Source organism: Rutilus rutilus (genome assembly GCF_951802725.1).
Source record: "Rutilus rutilus genome assembly, chromosome: 15".
Classification (NCBI taxonomy): domain Eukaryota; kingdom Metazoa; phylum Chordata; class Actinopteri; order Cypriniformes; family Leuciscidae; genus Rutilus; species Rutilus rutilus.
Genome location: NC_140220.1, coordinates 10,319,964 through 10,346,564, shown reverse-complemented (window position 1 = coordinate 10,346,564; position 26,601 = coordinate 10,319,964). Strand labels below are relative to the sequence as shown.

Genomic DNA, 26,601 nt, shown 5'->3' with positions numbered 1-26,601 from the left:
GAAAATATTGTTAATGAAATTTTGACAGTCTCAGCAACTACCACTTTGTTGCGTCAAAAAGTTTATAAAGAGATCATAAAACTAATCCATATGCATTGAGCGGTTTAGTCAAATTTGTTTTTAAAGAGACTGGATTGCTTTATATGATAAACAGATTTAATTAAGGCTTTTATTCACATATAAACATTCATCAGCGAACATAAACAGAAGCTCAACCGTACTTGCTGGATGCGCGAGAACAAACCTCTTGCGGAAGCTCAAACATGCTGCGTAACACGAGAATGAACCTCAGTGGTTCTCGCACGTCAAGCGAACATGCTTGAGCTCAACATTAGTTGATGAATGTTTAAATGTGAATTAAAGCCTAAAATCTGTTCATCATTTAAAGCAAAAGAAAATTTTGACTTAACTACTTAATTCCTATGGATTCGTTTTTGAAGCGTCAAAGTGGTAGTTGTGCAGACTGTCAATGGCGGGACAGAAACCTCTCAGATTTCAATAAAATATCTTAATTTGTGTTTCAAAGATGAACAAAAGTCTTACGGTTTTGGAACAAGGGTGGGTCAATTATATTTTTGGTTGAACTAACCCTTCAAAGGGTTTGGTTGGAGATGTTGTTGACTTGTCTATCAGATGGTTACATCGCAGTTCAGGATTTTAGGTTGTCTTTACGGTATAATGACTTCGGATTCCAAAAGTAATTCACTGTATCTCGACCAGCCCTGATATCTTTTCTGATAAAATTTCCCTCTCATTTTGTCCCTGTCGATGCACTAACCCGGTGGCTGTCTAAACGCATCTTCCTGTCATCTGATTTCACTCCTGTCCTTGGCCCTTTGCTAATACCTCTGTCCTTCGGCCATGCAACGTAAAGTGACATATGACCTGTTTGCTTACAGTAGTACAGAGCTGCCAGACTAGCGTCAGCTGCAATGTGGTACTCACCGACTCCCAGGGCTCTTTTACCTCCCCTTGCTACCCCAGTGACTACCCACCCAGTCAGGCCTGCAAGTGGACCATACAGGCCCCGACCGGCTTTATAGTGCAGATCACCTTCCTAGATTTCGAGCTCGAGGAAGCACAAGGCTGCATCTATGACCGCATCGTCATCAACACTGGCACGAGTGATGCCAAATTTTGCGGCTTAACGCCCAATGGACTAACTCTCAACTCCAGTGGCAATGTGATGGAGGTTTCCTTTAACTCAGACTTTAGTGTCCAAAAGAAAGGCTTCCATATCAGTTACAAGCAAGGTATGTTTATTACATGGCGAGCTCTGCACAGCATGGTTATTTATCTATTGTTTTATAGTGAAGTTATTTCATTTAATTAATGATACATTTTAAGGAATAATTTAAATTATTAATAAATATTATTTTATTTAATAATTTCATAAAATAAAATACTTTTTTGTTTAATAATTTGTATTCATTTATGCTTTGTATCCTGTTATGGTTTATGGCATGCTATTAATTATGTTTTGCTATGGTTTTGTGGCTTCAAAACAAATTCAGATAATCGTTCCTGACGAGCGTGACAGCTGGAGCACGATGTTTGAATGTTATGAATTAACATCGGACTTCATAAACAGCAGCTTTATCAAGATTACATTGCTAAACTCTGCCGCTCTGTTTCATATCACAGCTGCTCCAGCATATAGCTTTGCCTTTCACTCTATCGGTATCATCTCATTGTGTTTTTATGCCCACAGTCACAAACATTTAATCATATTAAGTTATTTATATTCTGCACTTCTCTCATTCTTTCAGCCTGCAAATTGTTTTCCTAATCAGTATTTTTGTCTTGTTTTTCAGAAAAAAAAAGAGATTATTCATTTGATTGTGTAAGATAATTTGATTGTGTAAGATTGTTTTCAGATAATATACATTTTAAATACTTCATTTATATGTCATGCATTTAGTTTTTTTTCTTCATAAACATATGGAAAACTGTTTTCACCTCAGAGTAAATAGTAAAAAGTGTACACAACCATTCAACCTTTGGGGTTAGTTAGATATTTTTAATGTTTTTGAAAAAAGTATCTTATACTCAGAAAGGCTGCATTTATTTAATCAAAAATGCAGTACAAACAGTACACTTTTGAAATATTACTGCAATTTAAAATAACTGCTTTCTAGTTTATTATATCTTGAAATTTAATTTATTCCTGTGATAGAACATTCCAAAAGAACAGCAGTTATTTGAAATAAAGTTAAAAAATGTTTTTAATATTATTTTAACATAATTTTCTGCGGAATTTTCAGAAAGAGTTTGTGAAGACACACATTTGTTTCAGCACAGGAAGTTCATCAATTCAGTTCATAGAGGGTGATAAATCTTTTTGTTGCAAAAACACTTTTTTTTCTAGGTGTAGCTCATTATCCAATAACAAGGGTGCCTACATAAATTGACATGTAGAAATGTGTTCACTTGTTGCAATCAAACAACACAAACTCCTCCAAAAGAAATAACAACCAGCAATAAATAACCTAAGTAATGAAGTCAGACATGTGGGAACGGACCCATTAAAACCCAGTAGCTTTTACACATAGAGACTGTATTTTCCAGTTTGAAAATGAAACACTTTTGAGATCAATCTCATTAACTTTCAGTGTTCGGCTAACCTGTTGCTTTTTCTGTCATCCTTAGATAGAAATAGACATCTGGTTATGTCAGAAAGCATCACAAATATTAGAGTGCAGGGACCTAATAGCACAACAAGAGATGTATTTTTCCATTCCGAATTGGTTATGGTTTTTATTGAGCCGGCCAACAGACACAAACTTCGGCCAATTTAAATGAAATGTGTCAGCAAATAGGACTTAAAAGAGGAGTTTTAACATGGCCAAAATAATATGACTTCCCAGTTTGAAAGAAGTTTAATATGCTTGTCTTAGAATGATTTCTTAATATAATGTTCCTGACAACCTTGGATGATTTCAGACATTAATGTTTCTCTTCTTTTCTCATGTGATGAAACGTATTATAAAACAGTTACTCTGTATTAGTTGATTCACGTCTGACTCACATTTAGACTCACATGTCCGGTTTAGCTGGTTTGGAGATCATAAAGAGGTTTGAATGAATGGTTTTCTATCCCACATTAACTAAGTACGTGCATTTGTGTCAAGTTTTAATATCTAATGGTTTTTCACTCTTGCAGTGGCAGTGTCACTGAGGAACCAGAAGGTCACAATGCCAGACAGCAGCAAGAATACAGTGAGAGTGTCCAATTCAGTCTCCATTCCTGTTCTCACTGCGTTCACTGTGTGCTTTGAGATCGCCCGCACTGCCCAGAAGAGCACAGAGACCATCTTTACCTTGTCTGATGCTCATGGGACATCCATTTTGGCATTTGAAAAAACAACCAGAGGCATGGAGCTTTTCATAGTCGGTTCCTACTGTTCTGTAAACGACAAAATCACTAGCTCTGATATCACATCCAGCATGAAGCCCATCTGCCTCACCTGGACCAAGTCCTCAGGCTTTGTGGCAGTGTACTTTGAAGGTCACTATCTAGCCAACGTCTGCTCAGCCTCTCTGGTTTACACCCTGCAGGGTGGGGGAACCCTCCAGCTCGCAGGAAAAGGGTCAAACTCGGTCGATGTGGATGATCAGAATTTGGATGGCTTTGTTTACAATTTCCGATTGTGGGATTATGCCATGGCCTACTCCGAGCTGTCTGCCCTCACCTGTGATGATGTAGGTAATGTCGTTGATTGGGATCATCGGTTCTGGACTATCCCGGGCACTTACACGCAGACTGACAGCACACTCAGCTGCAGTGAGTATACTGTTTTAGCTATATTATGTGGATGCTGGTTTATGATTGATTAATTGTGAAATGTAAGGCGTTTACATGTGACATCAACAAAATACGATTAGACTGATTTATTTGTCTGATGAATCTGACGATCTCATATTAGATTAATATTTTGTTGTATTTTCTTATTAAATTCACTGTAAAAAAAAAAAAAAATCTAACATCCTAAACCAGAGAAGTAAAAGTGCCTAATACATAAAAAATCAGGGGTAGAAAGCATTTGAAAAAACATAAGCAAATACAGATACATTAGAAAGAAAAGGAAAATGTATTTATTTTTTTGTTAGAAATGTTTTACACTAACAGAGAAGGCTTTGTCTGTCCTGTGATCACAACGAACATGTAAATGCACCCAAGATTAATTTAAACCACATTCATTCATTGGTGGTCAAAGAATGAGTTTGATGACGTTCGAAAAAGTTGTGCACCGAAATGTTGTTTTGTTATGTGCACATTACCACGGAAATAATATCTAAGTGCTATTCTTCATCTTGCATGGATACGTTTCTGCTGTATTGGCATGCAAGTTGTAAATGCAATTCAGCCAAAGGATATCCAGACTTTCTGGATACATATATGGATGGATGTTAATGCCAGGTTTGAAGGGGCCTTAGTTTGACCATTCCCAGTGGATTTTCTGTTAAATTTTTTCGGAAAGAATCTTGAGAACCAAATCTCATCCCGTTCCCGAAGACAGCACTTTAAAAGTCATTCAAATGCCCTCTTACTCCCATTGTAGAGTAATGAGCTTTGGGTGGAAAAGCAAAGGCAGGAATGATTCACATGCATAACAAGCTTCACCAGGAGCTGCTTTCATCCACTTAGCTTGGTTCCCGAAACTCTAGATACTCAGCACAGCTTGGGTCAGCAGCCCATGGAAAAAAAGTGTCGCTTTAAACCTTGCGCCTCAGATCAAAAGCATTAACTCACTAACTTTCTGTTCTCTAAGATAGATAAAGCTAAATGTCCCGTGTGAACATTTGGTCTATGTTAGTCTTGGAAGTTCCAGATAACCCGTTGAATCGCCTATATATTAGAAGTCCCTTTTAAAGGCATTTCCTTGTCAGGAGGAGATAACATCACAGAGTGCACGGATTCAGTGTTCCTTCAGATAACAGATCAAATGCAAATCATTAACAACAACATATTGTCTTTTTATGTTAACGGTGAGCTTCAAAGTATAAGTCCACCTGTGAAAATGCTTGTTTTATTATTATTATTATTTTTTTACTTTACAAATTTTATTTCCAGCACTACAATTTGAGTAAAAATTTGTGTTGAAACATAAGCATGAATGTCTTCTATTAGATTTTTCCCTCTTTTGCTCTGTGTAAAAACCTGATGATCATGCTATCCAGCATGATTTGAGAATGGTCTTAGATGATCATCTTTCATCAGAATTTTTTTTTTTTTAATTATAGTGCACAATCTTAAATATTTGTCGTAAAATTCCTTTGTTTGATTTTTTTTTAAATCAAAAACTTTAAAACTATGGCTTAACTAAATTGAATTTTGAATACAAGATTTTCAATGTGGATTTACACAGTATACACTGTGATTTCATGTTTTCAAAGGTGTTAACATCACTCCGTTTCAAAGAAATGTATTCCTTTTGCTAGATATTGTATGCAACTTACTGAAATATCAGTGCCTGCCATATCACTTGAATTGAATGCTTATGCTAACTGTAGTTTGAAAAAGCAACTAATTTCTCATCTTCTTTTGCAGTCTGTTACCCAAATTGCATTCACTTAACAGCTTCAACTAGTGGTGAGTGTACTGCTAACATGCCTAATATGTGTATAATTGCTTGCTTTTAGCTGTGAAGGTCAATGCTTCAGTGTTTTCCTGTACCTGAAGATGTTTTTGGTGTACTGTCATGCAGGGCTGGACTGGGACAAAAAATCGGCCCTGGCATTTTGGCCCAGACCGGCCCACTACATATGATCATAAACACAACTGATCTTTGCATGCCCTTGAATATGTATACCAACTCCTATTCCTTAAAACCACTAATGCCATGTAATGAGTAATGAGTGAGTAAAAGTTAACAGATGAAATAACTTTTCAAATTTTTGGTAAATCTATAGTGAGTGGACCTCTGTCCCTCTAAGGTGTTTGGGGAGCATGCTCCCCCATAAGAAAATGTTGTGCTTTTTAATGTTAAATTCATCAATCTGGTGCACTTTGAAAGTTCAAAATTAAGAGCTCCAGCCCATATTCAGTGTGCAAATTGAACAAAGAAAAACTCAGAACTCTTTTAGTTGTGATATAGTGTCTGTCCACATTACACTACTACATAATAATAGTTATAAAATTAATCCCATGACAGTAATAGTCATATATTGTAAAACAAATGCACTGAAAAATAAAAGAAACTTTCATAATTAGTTTTGTACTAATTTCTATACTTGAAAGAGATAAACACATGATATCTTTTATTTTGGCGGAAAACATGGTTTACAAACGCGTCTCAGTACAATTCTAGTAAAATGCGTAATCATCAAATATGCAGATGTGGAAATAATGCGTAATGGGTTCCTACACTCATACCCTAAGTGTTCTGAAAGTAGCCTAGTTCTGCTTACCGCAGTTCTCTACACTCAGTATTTTCTCTCCTTATCCTATTAAGTATGAGATGTATTGGCCCAAAAAGCACGTCGGCCCACCGGGAAAGTGCCCACCCGGTCTGCCCGATGGCCAATCCACCCCTGCTGTCATGTCATTCCAAACTGTTATGACTTTCTGTGGCTACTTGCTTTTGAAGAACACAAAGGGTGGATTGTGAATAAGACTCTAGAAGCTCTCTTCAATAGATGTGAACTGAACTGAGACTGAAGCCTCAAGCATCTTAAAGGATGCAAAAGCACCATAAGAAGTATCATAGATGCAGTCCATATGATTGAAATTCACAGTTCAATTCTTCTAACATCAGCACATCAGTCAGTATGTTAGCTCTGTGTGATGAATAGTCCAATTTCTTTAAAGTTATATTTTTGGATATATATATATATTTATCAGATAGGATAGTGTAGGTGAGTCAGGAAGCAATGGGGAGGGGAGAGAGGAAACAACAGCAAAAGCACCTCGAGCTGAGACTCGAACGCAGATCGCTTGAAGCACAGCTGCACCATATGTCGGAGCACTGTTGCTCCGATGGATAGTCCACATTTAAGTTGTTATTTACTGATAATCATCTCCTTTAGTGAGCTGTTAACTATTTTGAGTGGATCATTAAGTAGCTAGGTTGAACTTGAGAATCGTATCTGTCATTTCTTGATTGAGTCAATTTGCCCTGTTTTGTGAACTGGATCACCAGATTCATTGAGAAGATCTGAGTCCTTCACACACACAAATATCACTATGCTATTTTAAAGGTGCATCTTTGTCATTTTGCTGAATGACAGTCCTTTTTTAATATTTTTGAAAGAGTGGCCAGATTTTATTTTTTATAAATTCTCCACTAAAGAAAGTCATACATGTTTGGATTGATTTTTGGTTCAATAAATAATTACAGAATGCTCTTATTTTAGTGAACTACATTCTTTTGTTCAATTCGCTCATTTAAAATTTTTGCCATTTCAAAGGTAGAACTGTTCCAGCTAGCATTTCTTGACCTTGACAGGAGCAGTATAAGACCCCTCTGCAAACTGCAGACAGTTAGACGCTGGAGCCTATGACACATAACTATTTCCTTTGCTCAGTTACAACCAGCTGTGCTTGTGATGTTGGCATGAAGTCAAGAGGCCCGTGAAGTTAAGCCCGGAGCAAAACTAATGCTGTCACTAATAAGCATGCTTTAAAGACGCTACGCTCCCCTCCCCTCTCTTTCCATTGGCTACTCATGTGTTTCCCTCTCATCCTTTGACAAGATCAGTGGGGGATGGCGATCCCACCTTGCATGGAAACGCAGAACGGCTCAGTTTTTTTCCCTTAACCTGCCTTTTAATGCAGAACTTCAAGATGATCAGAGACTCAGTGCTATAACGCTAGACAGCTGCCGCAATGTGACGTCTCTGTTAATATATTTAAGAGCTCTTACATTTATCCTGCTACTTCATTCCTACGATGTGCTATGGATTAGTTTCACCTGGTTTGATTCAGTTTGATTCCTTTTTGATTCAAATTTGATTCAGTTTGACACCTGAATCAAATCTTTTTGGAGTTTTTCACAAATGACTTGTCCTCAGAGCTTAAGTCAGATTTAGATTGTATTTGAAAATGTCAAAATAATCAGCTTTTGTTGGAACCAATAGCGTTTTGCTTTACATATCAAAACTCAAAGCCATCAAGCCACTGAAACGGTGGAAAAATATTAAAACCTTCAAAATCTTGGTCTGTACAAATAGTTTATAGACAGAACTTTCGGTCAGTGCTGCATGCTCACACATGCTCACACATGCTCACACTGATGAGAATTGCACTGACTAAAGTTTAACCAATAGATTTGATTTGCGAGTTGAGTTTTTCCTTTTGCAGATTGCTTTGCTTTTAAATTGTTCAAGATGTCGCGTCATGCATTCAAGCATGTTGTTTTGACACAGTCATAAATGATCAATTGGAAAGATCTGAAAAGCAAAACAAGATGGAATTTGGTATTTCACACATCCTTAATGGGTTTGTGTTGAGAAAAGGTGGCATTCCTGGGCCTCGATCAAACCAGCCAGTAGAACATTTCTGTCATTCAACTGTGGCGAATTATTAAATTCCACCTTTGAGTCGCTGATGTTCAAGTTTCAGCTTGGACATTTTGAGGTCACATTCCATTGTCAAAGCCCAGAGGATGGCTGGGAAATGTATGACACTTTTTCAGTCCAATTCTTGTCCTAAGTTAGACCTGAATGTCTTTTTATGGATGTAAAAGAGAATTCATATTTTTTACAGTGTTTAGAGCTAAAGTCAGCTTTATATTGTATTTGTTGAACAACAATAATCTGGGGCTGCTGAAATTGATTTGCATAATATTTATTCCCATGTAGTAAAAAAAAGTCCAAGTCTGCCCACTTGATTAATTTTAGATATTTTTTGTGTGTTTGTAGATTTTATAGATATTATTTATATTTTATAAATTTAGTTTCAGTGTCACTTTTTTTTTTTTTTAAACATGTATTTATTTATAAAATGTCAAATGTTCATTTTCAAATCATTCATAGGTACTGCCATAGCAACTCTTTCCCCGGAAACCTCAGGTTGTGCCTCCCCTGGACTTGGCTGCCCAGGTAGGAAGAAATATCCTTATTATAACTTTTAATGCTGAACACATTCCTCAAAACATGTATTTATTTCCTGGATAATTAGTCTACCCATTATAAACCATAAACCAAAGACTACCTTTTTTGTTGCATCTGTACGACTTTGCTATTTAAAGAATATTCCTTTGTCTCTTATCGATTTCATTTATTATTTTTTAAACTGAGATATTAAAAATTAAATATAATACTTAATTTGCAAATCTTAGACCTTTAGTTTTGGGTAAGCATGCCAAACAAAAACAGCTTACCTTCTGCTCATTAAGACACCCCTAACCTGAACCTAATAAACATCCATTATCAGCAGGGAGCCATGAGAATCCTCAGGCTAAATGTCCTCAGTAATGTCCATTAAAGGTCATTGTCCCATTTTAACCATTTTGCTTCTTTCCCAAAGGTCTACTAAAATTTCTTTGCATAATATTTATTCCCATGTAGGAAAAAAAAAAAAAGCACATTTGTGCCTAGAGTCTTCTTTTAATAAAGTTAGTCTTCTAGGTTTAGAAATGTCTTGTTAACCTTTTCTTCTCATCATTTAACTATACTATTTTTCATCATTTAACTTTTTTATTTATTTTTTATTTATTTTTTTATTTATGATATGCCTGCAGAATATCATGGAGCTAAAACATCTGTGCAGAGAAATCTATATTTGTTTATCAGTGTAAATAAAGTGAGAAGTTTCTGTGCATATCTCTAAAGTTGGTTAGGGTTTTGGGGGGGTTAGGGAACCACAGGTTGCCTCCTTCGAATTCCATTATGATTAATTATACTTTAAAGGGTTAGTTCACCCAAAAATGAAAATTCTGTCAGTATTTACTCACCCTCATGTTGTTCCAACCCCGTAAGACCTTCGTTCGTCTTCGGAACACAGATTAAGATATTTTTGATGAAATCTGAGAGCTGGATCACTCCTCCATAGACTTCTAGGTGACCGAAACTTGCTGGCCCAGAAAAGTTATTAAAGAGATCGTTAATATAGTCCAAGTGACTACAGTGGCTCAATCTTAAGTAGCCTATATCAAGTGACGAGAATACTTTTTGTGCGCAAAAAACAACAAAAATAACGACTTTATTCCACTATTCATTTCCTTCTATCTGGGCCTCGAGTTAGTTCACGTAGTGTTTTTGCGCAGCGCGTCTGTGTTGCACGTCACCACGTCGGCTCACTATTGGCCGACGCTGGTCATGTGTGTGATGCGTGTGACGTACAACACAGACGCGCTGCGCAAAAACACTACGTGAAAAGACTCGAGGCCCAGATAGAAGGAAATGAATAGTGGAATAAAGTCGCTATTTTTGTTTGTTTTTGCGCACAAAAAGTATTCTCGTCGCTTGATATACTTAAGATTGAGCTACTGTAGTCACTTGGACTATATTAACGATCTCTTTAATACATTTTCTGGGCCAGCAAGTTTCGGTCACCTAGAAGTCTATGGAGGAGTTAGCCAGCTCTCAGATTTCATCAAAAATATCTTAATTTGTGTTCCGAAGATGAACGAAGGTCTTACGGGGTTGGAACAACATGAGGGTGAGTAATTACTGACAGAATTTTCATTTTTGGGTGAACTAACCCTTTAATGGTTGTCGTATCTGAGGGGGAAAGAAGCATAGGTAAAAAAACTAAACAAAACAAAAAAAGATTGACCTATGTATTTCTAAGGACACACTTGAAAGTGACTAGTAACAGACATAGGAGCTAGCAGGAGAACATCTCCCTTTTCAGCACATTATGAGAATTTGATAAAGGCAATGAAACTTTCAAGCTCTCATAATTCATTGTGCTAGTTTTCAGGGGATGCTGAACTTAGCAAGGGCAAGTAAAAAACAAACATATGTTGCCCAATTTTTCTTGACGTAATATATATTTTGTTGTTGTTGAAAATGTCCGATTTTTCATTTCTGGTTAATCCCTTTTTTACATTTTCATCTCACGCTATGCTTGTGATTCACATTGTGGTTAATTTGCTCCACAAGTTGTTCTTGCTTTTTTGGTTTCATTCTAACCGCCATTTAATGCCCTTCTTCCATCCCTGCCACCAGCAACATTAACTGTTACCACCGCATCCATTGCCACCACTAACATGATTCCTACTAATGCAACAACCCACGGTAAGCATTCACCTCTGCCTCCTCATCATTTTATGCCTGTGTTCCTTTTGTTTCATGAGAGTAATGTCTTTTGCCCAATGCAGAACAGGTGGTGGTCAACTCATTTGGAGAATATCCTTATTAGCTGCGAAAGTAATGTTCCATTTAGAAATAGAGGATGTTTTATTAATGCCAGTGGCCCTGTTCCAGAATATTTAATGACTTAAAAAAAAAAAAAAAAGTAGAATTGAAATAGTGCCAATGAGAATGGTTGCTTTGTATGGCACATAATGTCCCTAGTTTTTTTCATGTAATCCTGCAGGATTGTTTTAAAGTAAATCTGTCTGGTTGAAATGCTAATATGTGTCACATCATTGTGATTTAAAAGTTTGTAAGCAGTATTAATTCCTTTTTAAATGTACTTTTTCTCTCTCTTTTCATCTTTTTTTGTTTTGTTCTGGCATCAAATAATGTAGTAACAATGCAGTTGATTGTCTTCATTTGAATAGATGCTTAATGGGCCAGTTTACTTTATTTAACTAGTTTACCCTACAATGGGTTTCATCATTTATTCATCCTTTTAGGAAGTGTTTAAATGATGACAGAAATTGTATATGTCAAATGTCATCTGTCAAATAATTCACTGCATATTCCAAGTCAAATATTATCTACATTTAAATAATTTTTTTTTTTTAAAAATTATGAAGTGAATGACCCAATAGATTTACTCGTTTTTTAACTTTACATGTGGATGCATGTCAGTAGAGCTCATTATCTCTCTATTTTCATCATCAGCTCTTACTACTACTCTTTCATACACAACTACTTCTAGCATGCCTCTAACCACAACTTCTGGTAAGCAAATATCTAGGTTTCATACTGTTTTATATTCTGTTTAATGAGGTATGATAAATGCCCTCACTAATACATGCGTGGGGCTTTGCCTCTTTATACCAACACTAGTTCTACTCACACCTACTACTAGTGCTAAAACAACAATTACAACATGTAGTATATTAATTGCCATTAATATACATATATGCTGTTTCATATTTCCGCACTAACCAAACTTTTAACATTGTCATGTCTATGTGTGCCATCATTAGCACCAACTACATCACCTTTAACCTACTCTAACCCGCCACCCATCAACCATGGTAAGATATCACTTATGCACAAGATATTTGATCAAATACCAATTTTATTAGCACAAATGTTTAACATTGTCTGAAATCTGCTTTTAGATCCATCTGGTTTTTAGATGTATTTGGCAGTTTGTTTCTAATTATTCCAGTTTTAACTTTATTTAATATACTGTAAGACTAGAAAAAAATTGCCACTTAAGGGGATAGTTCACACAAAAATATATATATTTTGCCATGACTTAACCACCCTCATGTTGTTCCAAACCTGTATGAGTTTCTTTCTTCTGTTGAACACAAAAAATATATATTTTAAAGAATGTTGGTAATCAAACAGTTGATGGTAGCCATTAACGCCCATAGTAGGAAAAAATATCTTATTTTGTGTTCAACAGCAGAAAGAAACTCATACAGGTGTGGAACAAAAAAATACAAAAATTTGGTGAACTATCTATCCCCTTGCCGTTTCCATTTTTATAGTTTTTTCAATTGGATAAAATATTGGCACATGTTTTTGCAAATACCTTTTACTGCCCAACAAATAAATTTAAAATAAGCAAAAATGACCAATCAACAGAAAAAAAAGTCTCATGTCCTCATGCGTAGCTTTTTGTTCATTTACCTAAACCATTCATCAGTCACTTAATCCATTCCTTCATCTGCAGCTGCTGCTACTAACTCACCTCTGTCCAACAGCAAAACCAATGGTAAGCCAAACCTGTTATCTGACATTATACATGGCTTGCTTGTGCTTACCAGTCACTGCTAAACCTTCATTTGTATGGGCAGAATGGGAGCGGTTAGCTTGTCTAAATAGAAACAGCAGAAAGAAACTCATACAGGTGTGGAACAAAAAAACACAAAAATTTGGTGAACTATCCCCTTGCCGTTTCCATTTTTATAGTTTTTTCAATTGGATAAAATATTGGCACAAGTTTTTGCAAATACCTTTAACTGCCCAACAAATAAATTTAAAATAAGCAAAAATGACCAATCAACAGAAAAAAAAGTCTCATGTCCTCATGCGTAGCTTTTTGTTCATTTACCTAAACCATTCATCAGTCACTTAATCCATTCCTTCATCTGCAGCTGCTGCTACTAACTCATCTCTGTCCAACAGCAAAACCAATGGTAAGCCAAACCTGTTATCTGACATCATACATGGCTTGCTTGTGCTTACCAGTCACTGCTAAACCTTCATTTGTATGGGCAGAATGGGAGCGGCTAGCTTGTCTAAATAGAAACGTGAATTAAAAGTTTGGTATATTAATCAGAAAATTTCTGGGTGTAGATTAAAGCCTCCATACCTCTTAATTTTATATATATATATATATATGTGTATGAACCTGCTGCAAACTATTTCATAGTGGGACAAAATCAGCAATGGCATATATTGTTATCTAATATTACCGTAAAAAGATAATTGGACGAATAAACACCTGCTGTGTTTAGCTTAGCTTAAATTTGTGAATTTGTTGTTTTTTAGACTTGACTTCTACTTCCTGCTTTTTTTTTCCAGGTCATAGCAGTCTTTAAACACTTATCTTCCCTCTTCTCTTTCATTGCATATTCTTAAATTCCCTAAATGTGTTCAGCTAAAACCTTTCCTGGCAGCTATTACAGTTCTCTACTGTTCTCTTGCTCTTTAGCAAAGCTTCATTTCAAAATAAACTACTATTTTTTACTTTCTGAATAGCATCCTGTGTACATTTAATATAATCTATTTTTATATTTTTAAGTATTAGTAAGTCATTTAAAACTAATTAATACGATGCTAATACTATATTTCTATCATTCCCTCTGTGCTAACATTAGTATTGCCTTCCTGACAGTTCTCCTGATATCCTTGACCTGTGTTTCTGCTGTATAACTTCATTTTTGCTTTCTTTAAGTCCTCATTTAGGTATTAACCCCTGGATTATGTTTGTGCTTTATTTGTTTCAAACAGTCCTTGTGCTAACTTCTATATTTAGAATGGGATTTTTTTCAGGATGTTTTCCAGCATATTGTTTTGTTTTGTTATATGGTGCACTGTATATCTGCAAAGATAAATAATAGCTTGCTCTGACCTCTTCATTTTTACCAAATCCTGGATCCTCTGCCAAATAATTGGAGCAGAAAAAGAGAGGGCTGCATTTTTGTGGTCACTACTGCGGTTTACTCCTCACGCTGAGACTCCGTCCACTAGCTCTCCCCCTGCTAGGCCTCTTGTTGCTCCTGCTCCCCGGGGCCCCAAAACATCACTCGGCTTCATCTCCACACCCCTCATCTGGCCTGTGAGGAAGAAAGTTGAGGCTGCCGTCACTCGGTCACACAAACGTCCCGTCATCCATCTGACCAAGCCGCCTGCCCAACCGACAATAAGCATGATGAATGAATCCCACTGGCTGAAAACATCCACAATGGCCTCTGTTGCCAAGAAAACAGACTCTACAAGCATGAGGCCAGCCTATTCCCAGGTGAAGCCTCCATGGAAACCAGATTCTCACAATCAGAGTGAAGACTTTGAGTCTTTCCAGGTGGCGTCACTCAGTAATCGTAAGAATAAGCCGCTAGCTCCTCAACTGGTCCTGAGCGATAGTGACAAGAACAGCACAGAGATACTTGATTACCCATCTGGTTTTGGCGCAGAAACGTTTTTTTATGACATTGACTTGGATGATGATGTCTTCAGCCTTTTTGACTTTGATTCCACCTACTCCTTGGATGAAAGCTTGGCCACTGCCATCCCACATAACATGTCTTTCTTAGAAGTAGAAAGTGTGCCTACTGTCAACACCATGACTTTTGGACCTGTGAGACAGGCTGTTAGCAAACATGAACATTTACACAGTCAGTCAGACCTTAGTTTACCCTGGGCTATGTCGGAGTTGGCAGAGGTCTCAGAGCAGCTCGAGACAGACAGAAAATGGACACTTATCCCTTCTCCCGGCATCATTCCGGGAGGAACAGGTGTGCAAATGATCCAGCCTGAACTCAAGAGTCTCTCTGGCCAAACAGTAGCATGGCCAGAGCGGTCGCCCACACACCTTGTGGATATAAAGCTAACAAGCACTGGGCCCTGGGGCCTCTCTGAGGCAACTGCCACTAAGGACACCTTTAAAGATGTGCAACACGGACAGAAAAAGTCCACCATCGTGCCCACAGCGGTTACACGTGACCAGATAGAAACATTAGCAGAGGGTTATGTTAGGACAAGCTTGACCGAACATGAGTATAGTCTTACCGATACCACTCCTTCCTTTTCTTCATCAACCTCCCAACAGAGCTCTTTCGACTATCTCCCTGATCAAACTATTTTACTCATAGAGCCTTTGGCAGCGAGCCCTCTCGCTCCGCAAGGCAGCTATCCACTCACAACAGAGACACTTGTTATCTCCTCTCTCTCTCCCTCTTTTAGTGTCGAGCCGGTGACTGGACTGCTTATGGATTCAACCCGCAGTGCTGCCACTCTCATTGAGCCTCTGAGTTCATTGCCTACTGCAGGGGTTCAAAGTGACTATTTAATGATAGAGGCCATCAGACAGAGTCTATTGTCTTCTTCGCCACACACTGATGTTTTCCCATCTCTGACACCTGGCTCAGCCCAAAGTCTCTTTATCTCTGATGCCAAAAACAATACTGACCTGGTTTTACCCTCAATGAACAGTCAGTTTATCCTCTCTGAAAACCCACAAGCTGTTGACTCCAGCCAATTCCCAACTTTGTATCCGGGCATCACAAGCGACATTTCTACGTCAATAGTGGGCAGCCGGTCCAAATTAGATTCACCTCTGATGCTGGAGCCGTCGCATGTAAACAGATTGCCAGAGACCTTTTTCAGAGGCTTAAGCAGGCAAGATGATGTTAATCCTTCAGAGACTGATCTGAGGGACTTGTCGCATATGCCTCATATTTCTGTCAGCGCTAGTTCAGAATTACCATACGGTTCTGTGGTGGCCCTGACAGATGAATGGAAAGATTCTCAGTCTTCACCCCTTAATTCAGACTCTCAAATGAAAGTGGAAAAGATAGAGGTATCGCCCACATTCAATTTGCCCTCCCAAAATATTTTAGATTCTGGCTCAGAACATGGCATGGTCACTTCAGCATGGTCGGGCTATTCCGGGGAGAGTTCCCAAATTTCATCAACTGAAATATTTCCCTCCCTTTTGTTCAATTTGATAAGTAAGATTGGACCAGATGAGGCCTCACCTTATGAAACCAAATTCAGATATCAATCAGAGACAATGGACATTTCTAACTTCATAAAGCCTGCTGATGTCCTTCCTTCTCAGTCTGAAGGAGAGATTTATCAGGATGGATTTGTTATTTCTGGTGCATATAGTCGAATAAGCAGTCCAACCCACACATATGTTGAAGCCACCACTACCACATGGTCTCTCAATACAACTTCTCTAAATATGTCAGAGGTCTCTAAGTCATTTAACCAAAACAGCACACATGACTCTATTGGTTCACATAGTAACTCCGCAAATACGACCACTAAGCAGATTGTGAGCCATTCAAACACTATTTTAGCCTATGAATTGTTTAGAACAGATATTCACAAATTTGAATCAATTTCAGTGAACTTGCCACACACTCCTCCTCCTTTGCAAATGACTATGCCCAATTCAGATCTGTCATCTCGTACCCGACCAAACCCTGCTTTTCATCAATTCTCCACCTTTACAAGCAGCATGCCATCTGAACTTGAATCAAGTGCCTCCATTCCAGTCCTTCAACCCTCCAAATCAATGGACATTTCAAGCAGCTACAGTCAAGACCTGCTGGACACTAAACATGTCCACTCCTCAATAACAAAGCAGCCATTTTGGGCCAAGAATGAATCAGCAAACCCCTCCAGCCACAACCACAATGTGCTCGTTGTTCAGCCCGCCACCACAGATAGCGAGACGCATCCGTCTCCAGCTATTGACGACCAGTCTTTTGTCCCCACAAATGGCACAGTCGACACCCCGACCAAAGGAGTCAGTGCAGGTTTTGGCTCTATGCACACTGGTGCCACCAATGGGACTACTACAGAACTGGCCCCATGTCCATGTAAAGCTCCCTTTCATATTACATGTCTGTGTGGACTTTCAACCGGGAACAGTATGTTTTCCAATAACAATCTAGAACTTAGAAAGAAAGATAGCTTCTTTTATTGCTGAATCCTGACTTTCTGAGCAAGTGATCGTAGAATGATGGGTTGTTCAATTGAGGGGGAAAAATCACGTCTTCTCGGTGTGCAAATTTTCATTTTTGATTCCATGTGATTAACTAGAAGTAGTAAGATATTAACCATAGCCAGTTCTGACAATCATTGAGTTTCAGTGCTCTTCGTATACTGGCTGTTACTCACTCACTCAAATTGAGTGCATAGGTCTCTTGTAATTATCCACATTTTTATCATTCTTCCTTCTTAGGAGACTACCTTATTTAATAATTTTTTATATTGAACAGTTCAGCTTTACTTTTAAGAAGAATTTGCACTCTGATGATTTTATGAGAGAAGTGTGCTATCTTAGGAAACTCTCACATTTTCAATTTGTGGAAATAATTTGTTTTATTATTATTATTTTATTATGGAGTCTCCTAAGAAAGTCTTGGCATGGTGTAGTTATGCATTATAAAGTAGTCCAGCACTAACAACTCAAGATACATGAGAGCCATCTTGTGATAGAAGTGCAGCATAGCAGTAGATCTCAAAATACATGACACTTTGGATAGATTTGATTTAAAAAGTGGTCTTGAGACCACATTTGATCAAAATTTCTCATTGCTCATTTCCAAGATTTTTTATCTACTGCTATGCAACACAGAAAATAAGGTGAATGAATAAACAGTGTTTTGATTGATAAAAAATACCTTATTCTCCTTTTACAGAGGAAATTTTCTACAGAATATCCCTTGTGGTTATCGATGAACAACCGAACACCCCCAGGGATGTTAAGATGATAATATCTCAATGGGTATATATTTGTTTTGTTGTTTCACTTTTTAATACATTTTAAGTCTCTATTAATGGATATAATGATAATATTATTAATTCTGAAATACTTGGTTTGCAGATTGCACCAATATAGCATGTTTTCCTCTTCTGCATTAGCTCTCAATTATATCTCTTTCTAAACATGTTGCTGCTTTCTAATCAATTTCTGTGATTTTTACAGCTTAATCAAACGTTTCAGAACTGGATCTACAGAGTTTATGTTAATAGTGTCAGGTAGGGTTCTTTTTACTTGAAAATTAACATCTCTTTCTTTTATCTAACGCTGACTGTTAGCAATCTTACTCTCATCCCCTTTTCAGTCTCCAACCTGACACTGTTCTCTCAAGGGCCGCAACGATACGGTAAAACATTGCAACGTTCATATCTATTTTTTACTAATGTAATGGTAATGTAATGTTTCACAATCGTTTCAGTTTTTTTGATGTCTATTTTTCTTTTTATGATATTGCATTCTACTTAGACAAACCTACATGGCCCTGCTGGTGTATAAGAATACATCTGATGCAAGTCTGACAGAGGCAGAGATTAAGAACAGGCTGAGAAGTGCCCTTGCAATTGGAAATGGCTTGATATTGGACAGTGTAATCGTGAATTTAATGGGTATGGCATGCTCCTTTGTGTTCAGTAATTCAGTAGCCCTGCAGGTTATGACTAAGCATTTGCATATTGCTAAAAAAAACATTATCATTAAGATCTCCCTAAAATATGGCTGAAATGGTATTCATATCAGCATGGCATTTATTCACTTATGAGTAAAAGCTTTTAATGAGAAAAAGTACTGAGTGCACCTTTAAGGAAGCACATAGGCTGGAAAAGTTTCAGAAGATTCAATTCACATTTATTTGTATAGCGCTTTTCACAATACATATTGTTTCAAAGCAGCTTTACAGAAAATGCATGTATCTACATTACAATTTAGAGTGATCTGTTACCAAGTAATGTATCACAGAAAGGTACATCATGTACGTTAGCTAACTGCATGTATACAAATCTTGCAGTTAGCGAACAATGTATTCATTTAAGGCTCATTGAAGTAATGAATACATGTTGTTAACAAAATGATATAGAAAATTTAGCATAGATGCATGTTGATTCAGAGTTTGCTTCGTCTGTAATGCTCGCATGAGTTGGAGTCCTCTCGAGTCATCTGTGATGTGATGTGGCTCCTCTTTAAAGAAAGGTTTGTAATTGAATCATTTTAATCCTGTACCTGTTTGGTTGCATTGCCTCAGAAAACTGCCAGCCAGAGGACTTCCCATTCCACTACAGATGGCCAGAGAGCAGACCCACAGTTACCCAGTATATCCCCTGCTTCCCTTACAAAGAGCAAAACGCATCCAGGACTTGGTGAGTAGACACTTACACCTTCTGATCTAGATGCAAATAAGAATAACCTACTAATTATTGCACAGTTACAGCCAATAATCATGTTTTAGCAGGTTTGTTAAAAAAGTCAATTCAATATTTTGCATTTGTTTTTTCTGCTCTTTAGCATGATTAGCCAGTATAATTATACATCATTTTGGGGCCTCCCTGACCGTGGAAACTGCACTAATATAACAAGCATTTTCATTTCACAAGGTTGGTTCTGATCCATACTGCACACAGTACTCTGGAATCAAAACTAGCTTTAATAACTCTTACTGTCAATTCAACAGAGAATGCAATGGAAGTGGCCGTGCAGCTCGCTGACATCACCAATAATGAGCTCTCTATAGAGGAGGTGACACAGATTGTCTCCAAATTGAAAGAGCTTGTGAACATAGCCAAAATCAATGCCACCCTGGCCAGCACTGTGGTCACTATCATCTCCAACGTCATGGTCAGCTCAGATGCCGCTCAAAAGGACAACTCAGAGACGTATGTGCTCTTACCTACACTGTAGAAAATACGGAGTTTGTTGCACTTAAAAATGAAGGCAACAATTTGCATGGCTTTTTGGAGTTGAACACATTCAATTAAATATTTTCAGTAAGCATCAAATTTTCAGTTGTCATGACTTAAAATCCGGCATCATTGTAACAACTGCCTATTTAGATTAAGTAAGTCTAAGATTTCTTTCGCCGTATGAACTTCTATGCAAACGAGTCCCTGCGGTTTTATGGTTTTTAAATGGTTGGAATATTACATTCTTCGTTTGCATGTCTACATGTCATTTGAGAGCAAAGCACTTGTTGTCGTAATTCAAATGACTTGCTTTGCTTGTTGGTGTGACTTAAAACATCAGTGTATATTGTAATAGAAAATTGGCACAGAGAAAGTTTAAGATGTTAGGGCTTCTTTGGTTATTTCTCAGCATTATTTACTTGATCTAAGAATATATTTGTTACACAATATTTTCTCTCAGATAAAATAGTGTATCTTCAGTCAAGTCAAGTCAAGTATATTTGTATAGCGCTTTTCACAATACAGATCGCATCAAAGCAGCTTCACAGTATTAAATTAAAATAATACAACAAGGTTTGTTTCTAGTGGAATTTATTGATAAAATCAAATTAGATATCCCCAGAATATCCCCAGTCCAGAAGTTTTTAATCGTATCATCTGTTCCTCTTCTTATTATATCGTCATGTGTCTTGGCTTAGAGCTCTCAAAGCAGTGGATGAAATGGTGCAGAAGATTGAGTTTGATGGACAGTCACTGACCATCACATCCAAATATCTGGCAGTAGGAGTTTCTGCCCTCAACACCAGCAATTTTAACGGGACCACGTTCAGTGCGTTTATGGCGACAAACACGACGGACCCTCAGGTAAATGTTATGCCACTTCTCTGCTTCAGGTGTTGTCATTAGATGTGGCATTTGACAAGTCTTTACTGTATGCAAGTATATGAGTGTGTTTCTGCTTGATGGGGGTCTATATCTGATAGTATGTGTATATTTGAATATGTACTGCACATAAAATCTGCTTAAGACTTCCTACAGTGGGCTGCCCAAACATTTGAGCTGTACTTTTTTCTGCCCAAATATTTTAGCAGTAAAGTTTTAAAGTAATCTTTAGCAGTTAAAGCAGTGTAATGAGAGGTGATGTTTATGGACCATGCCCAGAGGTTGCACCCATTGATTAAGAGCCAACGATTCCTGGAAAGTTGTGGGAGGAAAAAGCAACATTGTAGACTCTGAGAGTGACTCAGAAAATGACACATTTTCTCTCCTTTCAGTGCATGAGTGTCAGAATGTATATTTTTGCAAGTATTTAAGTGAATTTTGTTTATTTATAGCATGCTCGCAGCTTTAAATCGTTGCTTTTTTTGTGCCATTTTGTACCGTATGTATATAGTTGAGGTTCACTGAAACTGGACTTTAAAGAATTAAAACTACAAATTAGCCAAACGAAAGTTTATATTATCGCCGGAAGGCCCCATTTATACTACATATTAGATTATACACCCAGATGCCTGTTCAGTCTATGTTTTACTTGAGATCCTGTAATGAATTAATTACTTTTTTATTCTGGCAGATGGTGCAGTAACGTCTTCAAATGCAATTACGTACATTGTAGCTCCTAAGAATACTATTTTGGGATAACACACCCTGGAGATTTCACCTTTGGTTCAGTAACACAGGACATCTGGGTGTTTATGTTACTCATGAGCAGATCCCCTGTTGTTTGCATGTCCGTTTATTAAACATTTTGACTAATATTATTATGCAGACATGCGATGAGTACGTTTTTCTCCACAGATCGATTTTGAGTCAGAGGCCCAGAACGCTTTGGCTGTGGTCACTCTTCCTGCAACACTGCTGCACAACCTGAGTAATTCACAAATGGAGAGAGTGTCCAGAATAAACTTTATATTCTTCACCAGGACAGGGCTCTTTCAGGTGAGCATGAACCAAATTAGCTTCTTTTTTTTTCTATCGTTGTACTGTACATATTTCTGTGAAAAAGTGCTTGTGGTATTCTATAGCCCATTCACATATTTAAGTAAGGCTTTATTTAAAGATCTGAAGAACAATGTAATATTGACAATTCTTATTGATATTTCTGTCAATAGCACTTTGGATCATTAATGGTACGGTAATGAATATCTGGACATTTTCTCTCAGTGCTGAGTAATCTAACTCCTCAGAATAAAATATGCATTAAATTGCGTAACATACACTACCTTTTAAAACTAGTTTGGGGTTTATTCAGCAAGGACGCATTAAATGGATCAAAAGTGACAGTAATGTCTATTTTAGATAAATGCTTTTGAACTTTCTGTTCATCAAAGCATCCTTAAAATTCAGCTTTGCCATCACAGGAATAAATTACATTTTAAAATAAAAAAACAGTTATTTTGTTTTGCAATAATATTACTGTTTTACTGTATTTGTGATCAAATAAATGCAGCCTTGGTGAGCATAAGAGTCTTAAAAACATTTAAAAACCGTACCATCCCAAACCTTTTAAATGGTGTGTCATTAATTTGATTAACATACAGTGTATATCTAATGATATGTTCCTTATCTGAATGCATCATTTATCTCTTACTAATAGCTAACAAAAGTGATGTACTCTGTCCATACTTATAAAACTAATATATTTATATTGATTAAAACTGAGGTGTAATTTTTTGGATCTGAGCAGATTTGTCCTGACATTCTATTTCATTTCTTTTCAGGATCAGAAAAGTAATGACAAGTCATTGAACAGCTATGTGGTGGCTAGCAGTGTTGGCAACTTCACAATCAAAAACCTGCAGGATCCCGTCAAGATCGAGATTGCACATATGAAGTACCAGGTACTCAGGTTTTTTTTTTTTTTTAGTAGGGGTGGCTAAAACCAAAGTTTATTGTATTGTTTAAATCCAAAACTTGGATTTTGTAGATTTTTCTACGAGTAATTACAGTAACTATTAGTTTTATTAGTTGAACCTTCCCGTCAATTACATTTCAAAGCAGTCATTTTCTTCCAAAAAAATTAATTGTGTCTAACACTCTTAATGTGTCTGTCTGTCCTCCAGAAAGAACCAAAGCCTCTTTGTGTGTTTTGGGATTTCAGCCTTCAAAGTGGGGGTAAAATAATTTATAAACAGTCCCATAGGAAGCTGTACATGTAGACTTACAGTAAATACATAATATCCATTTGTCTCCATTAGATCATACAGGGGGCTGGAATACTGAAGGCTGTGAGGTCAGTCCGGAGTCCAACAGCAACAGGACCGTCTGCTTGTGTAATCACCTCACACACTTTGGCATTCTAATGGTGAGATTTGTGGGATTGGCAGCAAAATGACCCAACAGAGTGGTTTCTTGTATTAAGCCAATTTGACAGACTGAAACGACGTCGATGTGTCTTATGCAGTGCCGTCGCAGGTGGGGTGCGAGGCCCTGTGCGAACTTGAAATGTGAGGCCCTGCTCTTTGATGTGGATTCTCAATTGCGCATGACACACGGACGTAGCTGTTCTAGTTCTATTGCACGCATAACCTCGCTGCAATACGTTTTTTATCAAGTAAAATAATACAGCATAATCATGCACATAGTCTCAGAGTCAGCTATGACTTTGTGCTATTTATTTCAGAGGAAAAAAAAAAAACAAATGTGCAACGAGCGGCTTTACATCAAGTCAGCTCGAGAATTTTCATGTGAATATATACATAGATCCGCCTATGTTAAAACGTGTATCTTAATGGTCCAGTGGAAGAACTTTCGCCTATTGTGCCAGAGGTTTACGGTTCTAATCTGCCCTCGGATAGTATTTTTTTTCGTATAGTTTTTTCCCTCATCAAAACCGATTATGTTCATCAGTGATTGTATATCAAGCAGGGACACATTTGTGTGCATTATGTTTGGTGATTTCACCAGAACGAAGACAGTATTCGCAACGGATTGAAGCGCGCGTCCGAGTGAAGTTAGTGCGGTGTGTGCGCGAGCCACACGAGAAAACACTGTATCTATCCGCCCACTGATCGCAGCGGCAACGAGCACTTTGATCACTTGATTTAAAAAAACATTTCAGCGCTAGATCATCTCTTATTTAAAAAACGAACGAAATGAATGCTCTGCCAGTTAACTGGCAAGATGTTTTATAATATGTTTTATTTGTAGAATTGTTATATTCGTGCCGCGAGATGTTTTAAAAAGTGGTGGGGACAACAACAAAAAAATATGTAAAAAAACAAAAAAACAAAACAAAAAAAAACCAGCAAGATTGCGAGGCCCCCTAGTGGCGCAAGGTTGCACAGTTCGCACAGTCTATGCGACGGCTCTGGTCTTATGTGTCATCCAGAGTGGCTAATCACACCTGAAACAGACAGGGCCAAATACTCGGCAAATAGCTAAACAGGGATCTTCTCTGTAGTTTGACTCTATACGCATGTATGCGTATGTGAAAGAAGTATTATGCAAACATTATCAGAATTTCTTTATTCATAGCTAGTCATGATTTATGCATTTCATGATCCAAAGTTAAGCTTTTTTGTACTATTAAACCCAAACATTTAAATTGTCCCATAGTTTACTCACACTCAAGCCATCCTAGGTGTTTATGACTTTCTTCTTTCAGCCGAACACAAAGTTATATTAAATCATATCATGGCTCTTCCCAGCTTTGTAATGGCATTGAATAGTGTCAGAGTTTTTAAAGCTCCAAACAGCGCTATATTAACCAATGGGTTATTAAATGTCTTCTGAAGCGAAGCGATGAGTTTTTATGTGAAAAATATCCATATTTAAAACTTTATAAACTATAATCACTGGCTTCCGGCAACGGCCATACGCGGGTTCACGAGAGAGTCGAGTTCCTCTTCTCTTATATTGAAATCATCCAACGGTTTTCTTTAAAACTACACATTTAGACTTCTAATTCATGACCAGCGTTTTGTTTTGCTCTATCCTCTGTGCTTCCACGTTCGTCAATTCTCACCTAAGCTTACGTCAACAGTGCCTACGTCATACGTCTGGAATTATTACTTTAATTTCCTTATGTAAAACTTACATCCCTTATATCTATGGATGTGTTTTTCATATTTCAGCATAATTAAACACGAATGAGACGCATACAACTCTGGTGAATGTCATTATTGATTAACTTTGCCTCGCTTTTGTCTTTTAGGACATCTCTGGAGCTTCTGCGCAGATAGATGAGAAGAACAACAGGGTTCTTACCTTTATTACCTACATCGGCTGTGGCATCTCAGCCATTTTTTCAGCAGCAACAGTGCTCACGTACATCGCTTTCGAGTGAGCAGCGTTTGACTTTTAAACAGCGTGTTTTTAACGACTCATCTATGTGAACACATTGTGAAGTCTTACATTTGGCTTTCCAATAAAATTCTGATGTTTTCTCAAAAAATGTCTTCATTAGCTCTGCACAATATCCAGGATTGTGTTTTACCCAGTTTAGGCTACACTCTCCTCTTCAAGCCCTAATAATGTAGCATAAAATTAGACTGCTTGTTGCTAGTATTTACAGTAGTTATGCTATAGTAAATAATAATAATTTTATTCAGTTAGGAAGATCAAAATTGATCAAAAGTGACAGTAAAGACTTTTACATTGTTACAAATAATCTCAAATAAATGCTATCAAATAAAAGGTATCACTCTTTCCAATTTTTTTTAATAAAAATGTAAGCAACTCAACTGTTTTCAACATTATAGATCATAAGAAGTGTTTCTTAAGCACCAAATCAGCATATTAGGATGATTTCTAAAGAATGACACTGAAGAATAGAGTAATGATGCTGAAAATTCATCACAGGAATAAATTACATTTTTATATATTTTTAAAAAGATGACTTATTTTAAATCGCAATAATATTTCAGAATGTTGTTCCTTTTACTGTGTTTTTGATCAATTAAATGCATAGCCTTGGTGTGCATAAGAGACTTTAACAAATCTTCTAGACCCCAAACTTTGAAACGGTAGTGTAAATGGCTAAAGGTGCAACGGAATTGCAAAGACTCATCGTTTTCTTTGAATTAAATCTGTAGGAAGCTGCGGCGAGACTATCCTTCCAAGATCCTGATGAATCTCAGCACGTCACTGCTCTTCCTCAACATGGTGTTTCTTCTGGATGGCTGGTTGGCTTCATACGACATTGAGGGATTGTGTGTGGCAGTGGCTGTTTTCCTGCACTTTTTTCTTCTCACTTCCTTCACCTGGATGGGCTTAGAGTCCATCCACATGTACATTGCCCTGGTCAAGGTCTTCAACACCTACATTCGGCGATACATCCTCAAGTTTTGCATTGTGGGATGGGGTAAGTTCTACACCAAGATTTCTTTCTGTTTGCCAATGTTCAATATAACATGAGATCACTGTGAAGGAGCGTTGAACATATTAAGCAGTGAGAAGATCTGACTGTGT

General features: G+C 37.3%; 1 protein-coding gene across 4 annotated transcripts in view; it reads left to right on the top strand.

The window, feature by feature from the left end:
- Positions 1-26,601, top strand: part of adgrg6 (adhesion G protein-coupled receptor G6) — a 45,661-nt gene that overhangs the window by 11,554 nt on the left and 7,506 nt on the right. The window contains exons 3-21 of one of the 4 annotated variants that reach the window (XM_084431891.1): positions 900-1,253; positions 3,164-3,784; positions 8,977-9,042; positions 11,116-11,184; positions 18,177-18,262; positions 18,464-18,516; positions 18,603-18,644; positions 18,764-18,903; positions 19,536-19,650; positions 19,796-19,884; positions 19,962-20,163; positions 20,889-21,054; positions 21,988-22,128; positions 22,302-22,319; positions 22,911-23,030; positions 23,253-23,304; positions 23,388-23,494; positions 25,346-25,473; positions 26,226-26,494. In XM_084431891.1, the coding sequence (XP_084288017.1) occupies positions 900-1,253; positions 3,164-3,784; positions 8,977-9,042; positions 11,116-11,184; positions 18,177-18,262; positions 18,464-18,516; positions 18,603-18,644; positions 18,764-18,903; positions 19,536-19,650; positions 19,796-19,884; positions 19,962-20,163; positions 20,889-21,054; positions 21,988-22,128; positions 22,302-22,319; positions 22,911-23,030; positions 23,253-23,304; positions 23,388-23,494; positions 25,346-25,473; positions 26,226-26,494 (2,838 nt within the window). The remainder of the gene's footprint in view (positions 1-899; positions 1,254-3,163; positions 3,785-8,976; positions 9,043-11,115; positions 11,185-18,176; positions 18,263-18,463; positions 18,517-18,602; positions 18,645-18,763; positions 18,904-19,535; positions 19,651-19,795; positions 19,885-19,961; positions 20,164-20,888; positions 21,055-21,987; positions 22,129-22,301; positions 22,320-22,910; positions 23,031-23,252; positions 23,305-23,387; positions 23,495-25,345; positions 25,474-26,225; positions 26,495-26,601) is intronic. The other 3 variants (XM_084431892.1, XM_084431894.1, XM_084431893.1) reach the window with 3 other exon arrangements.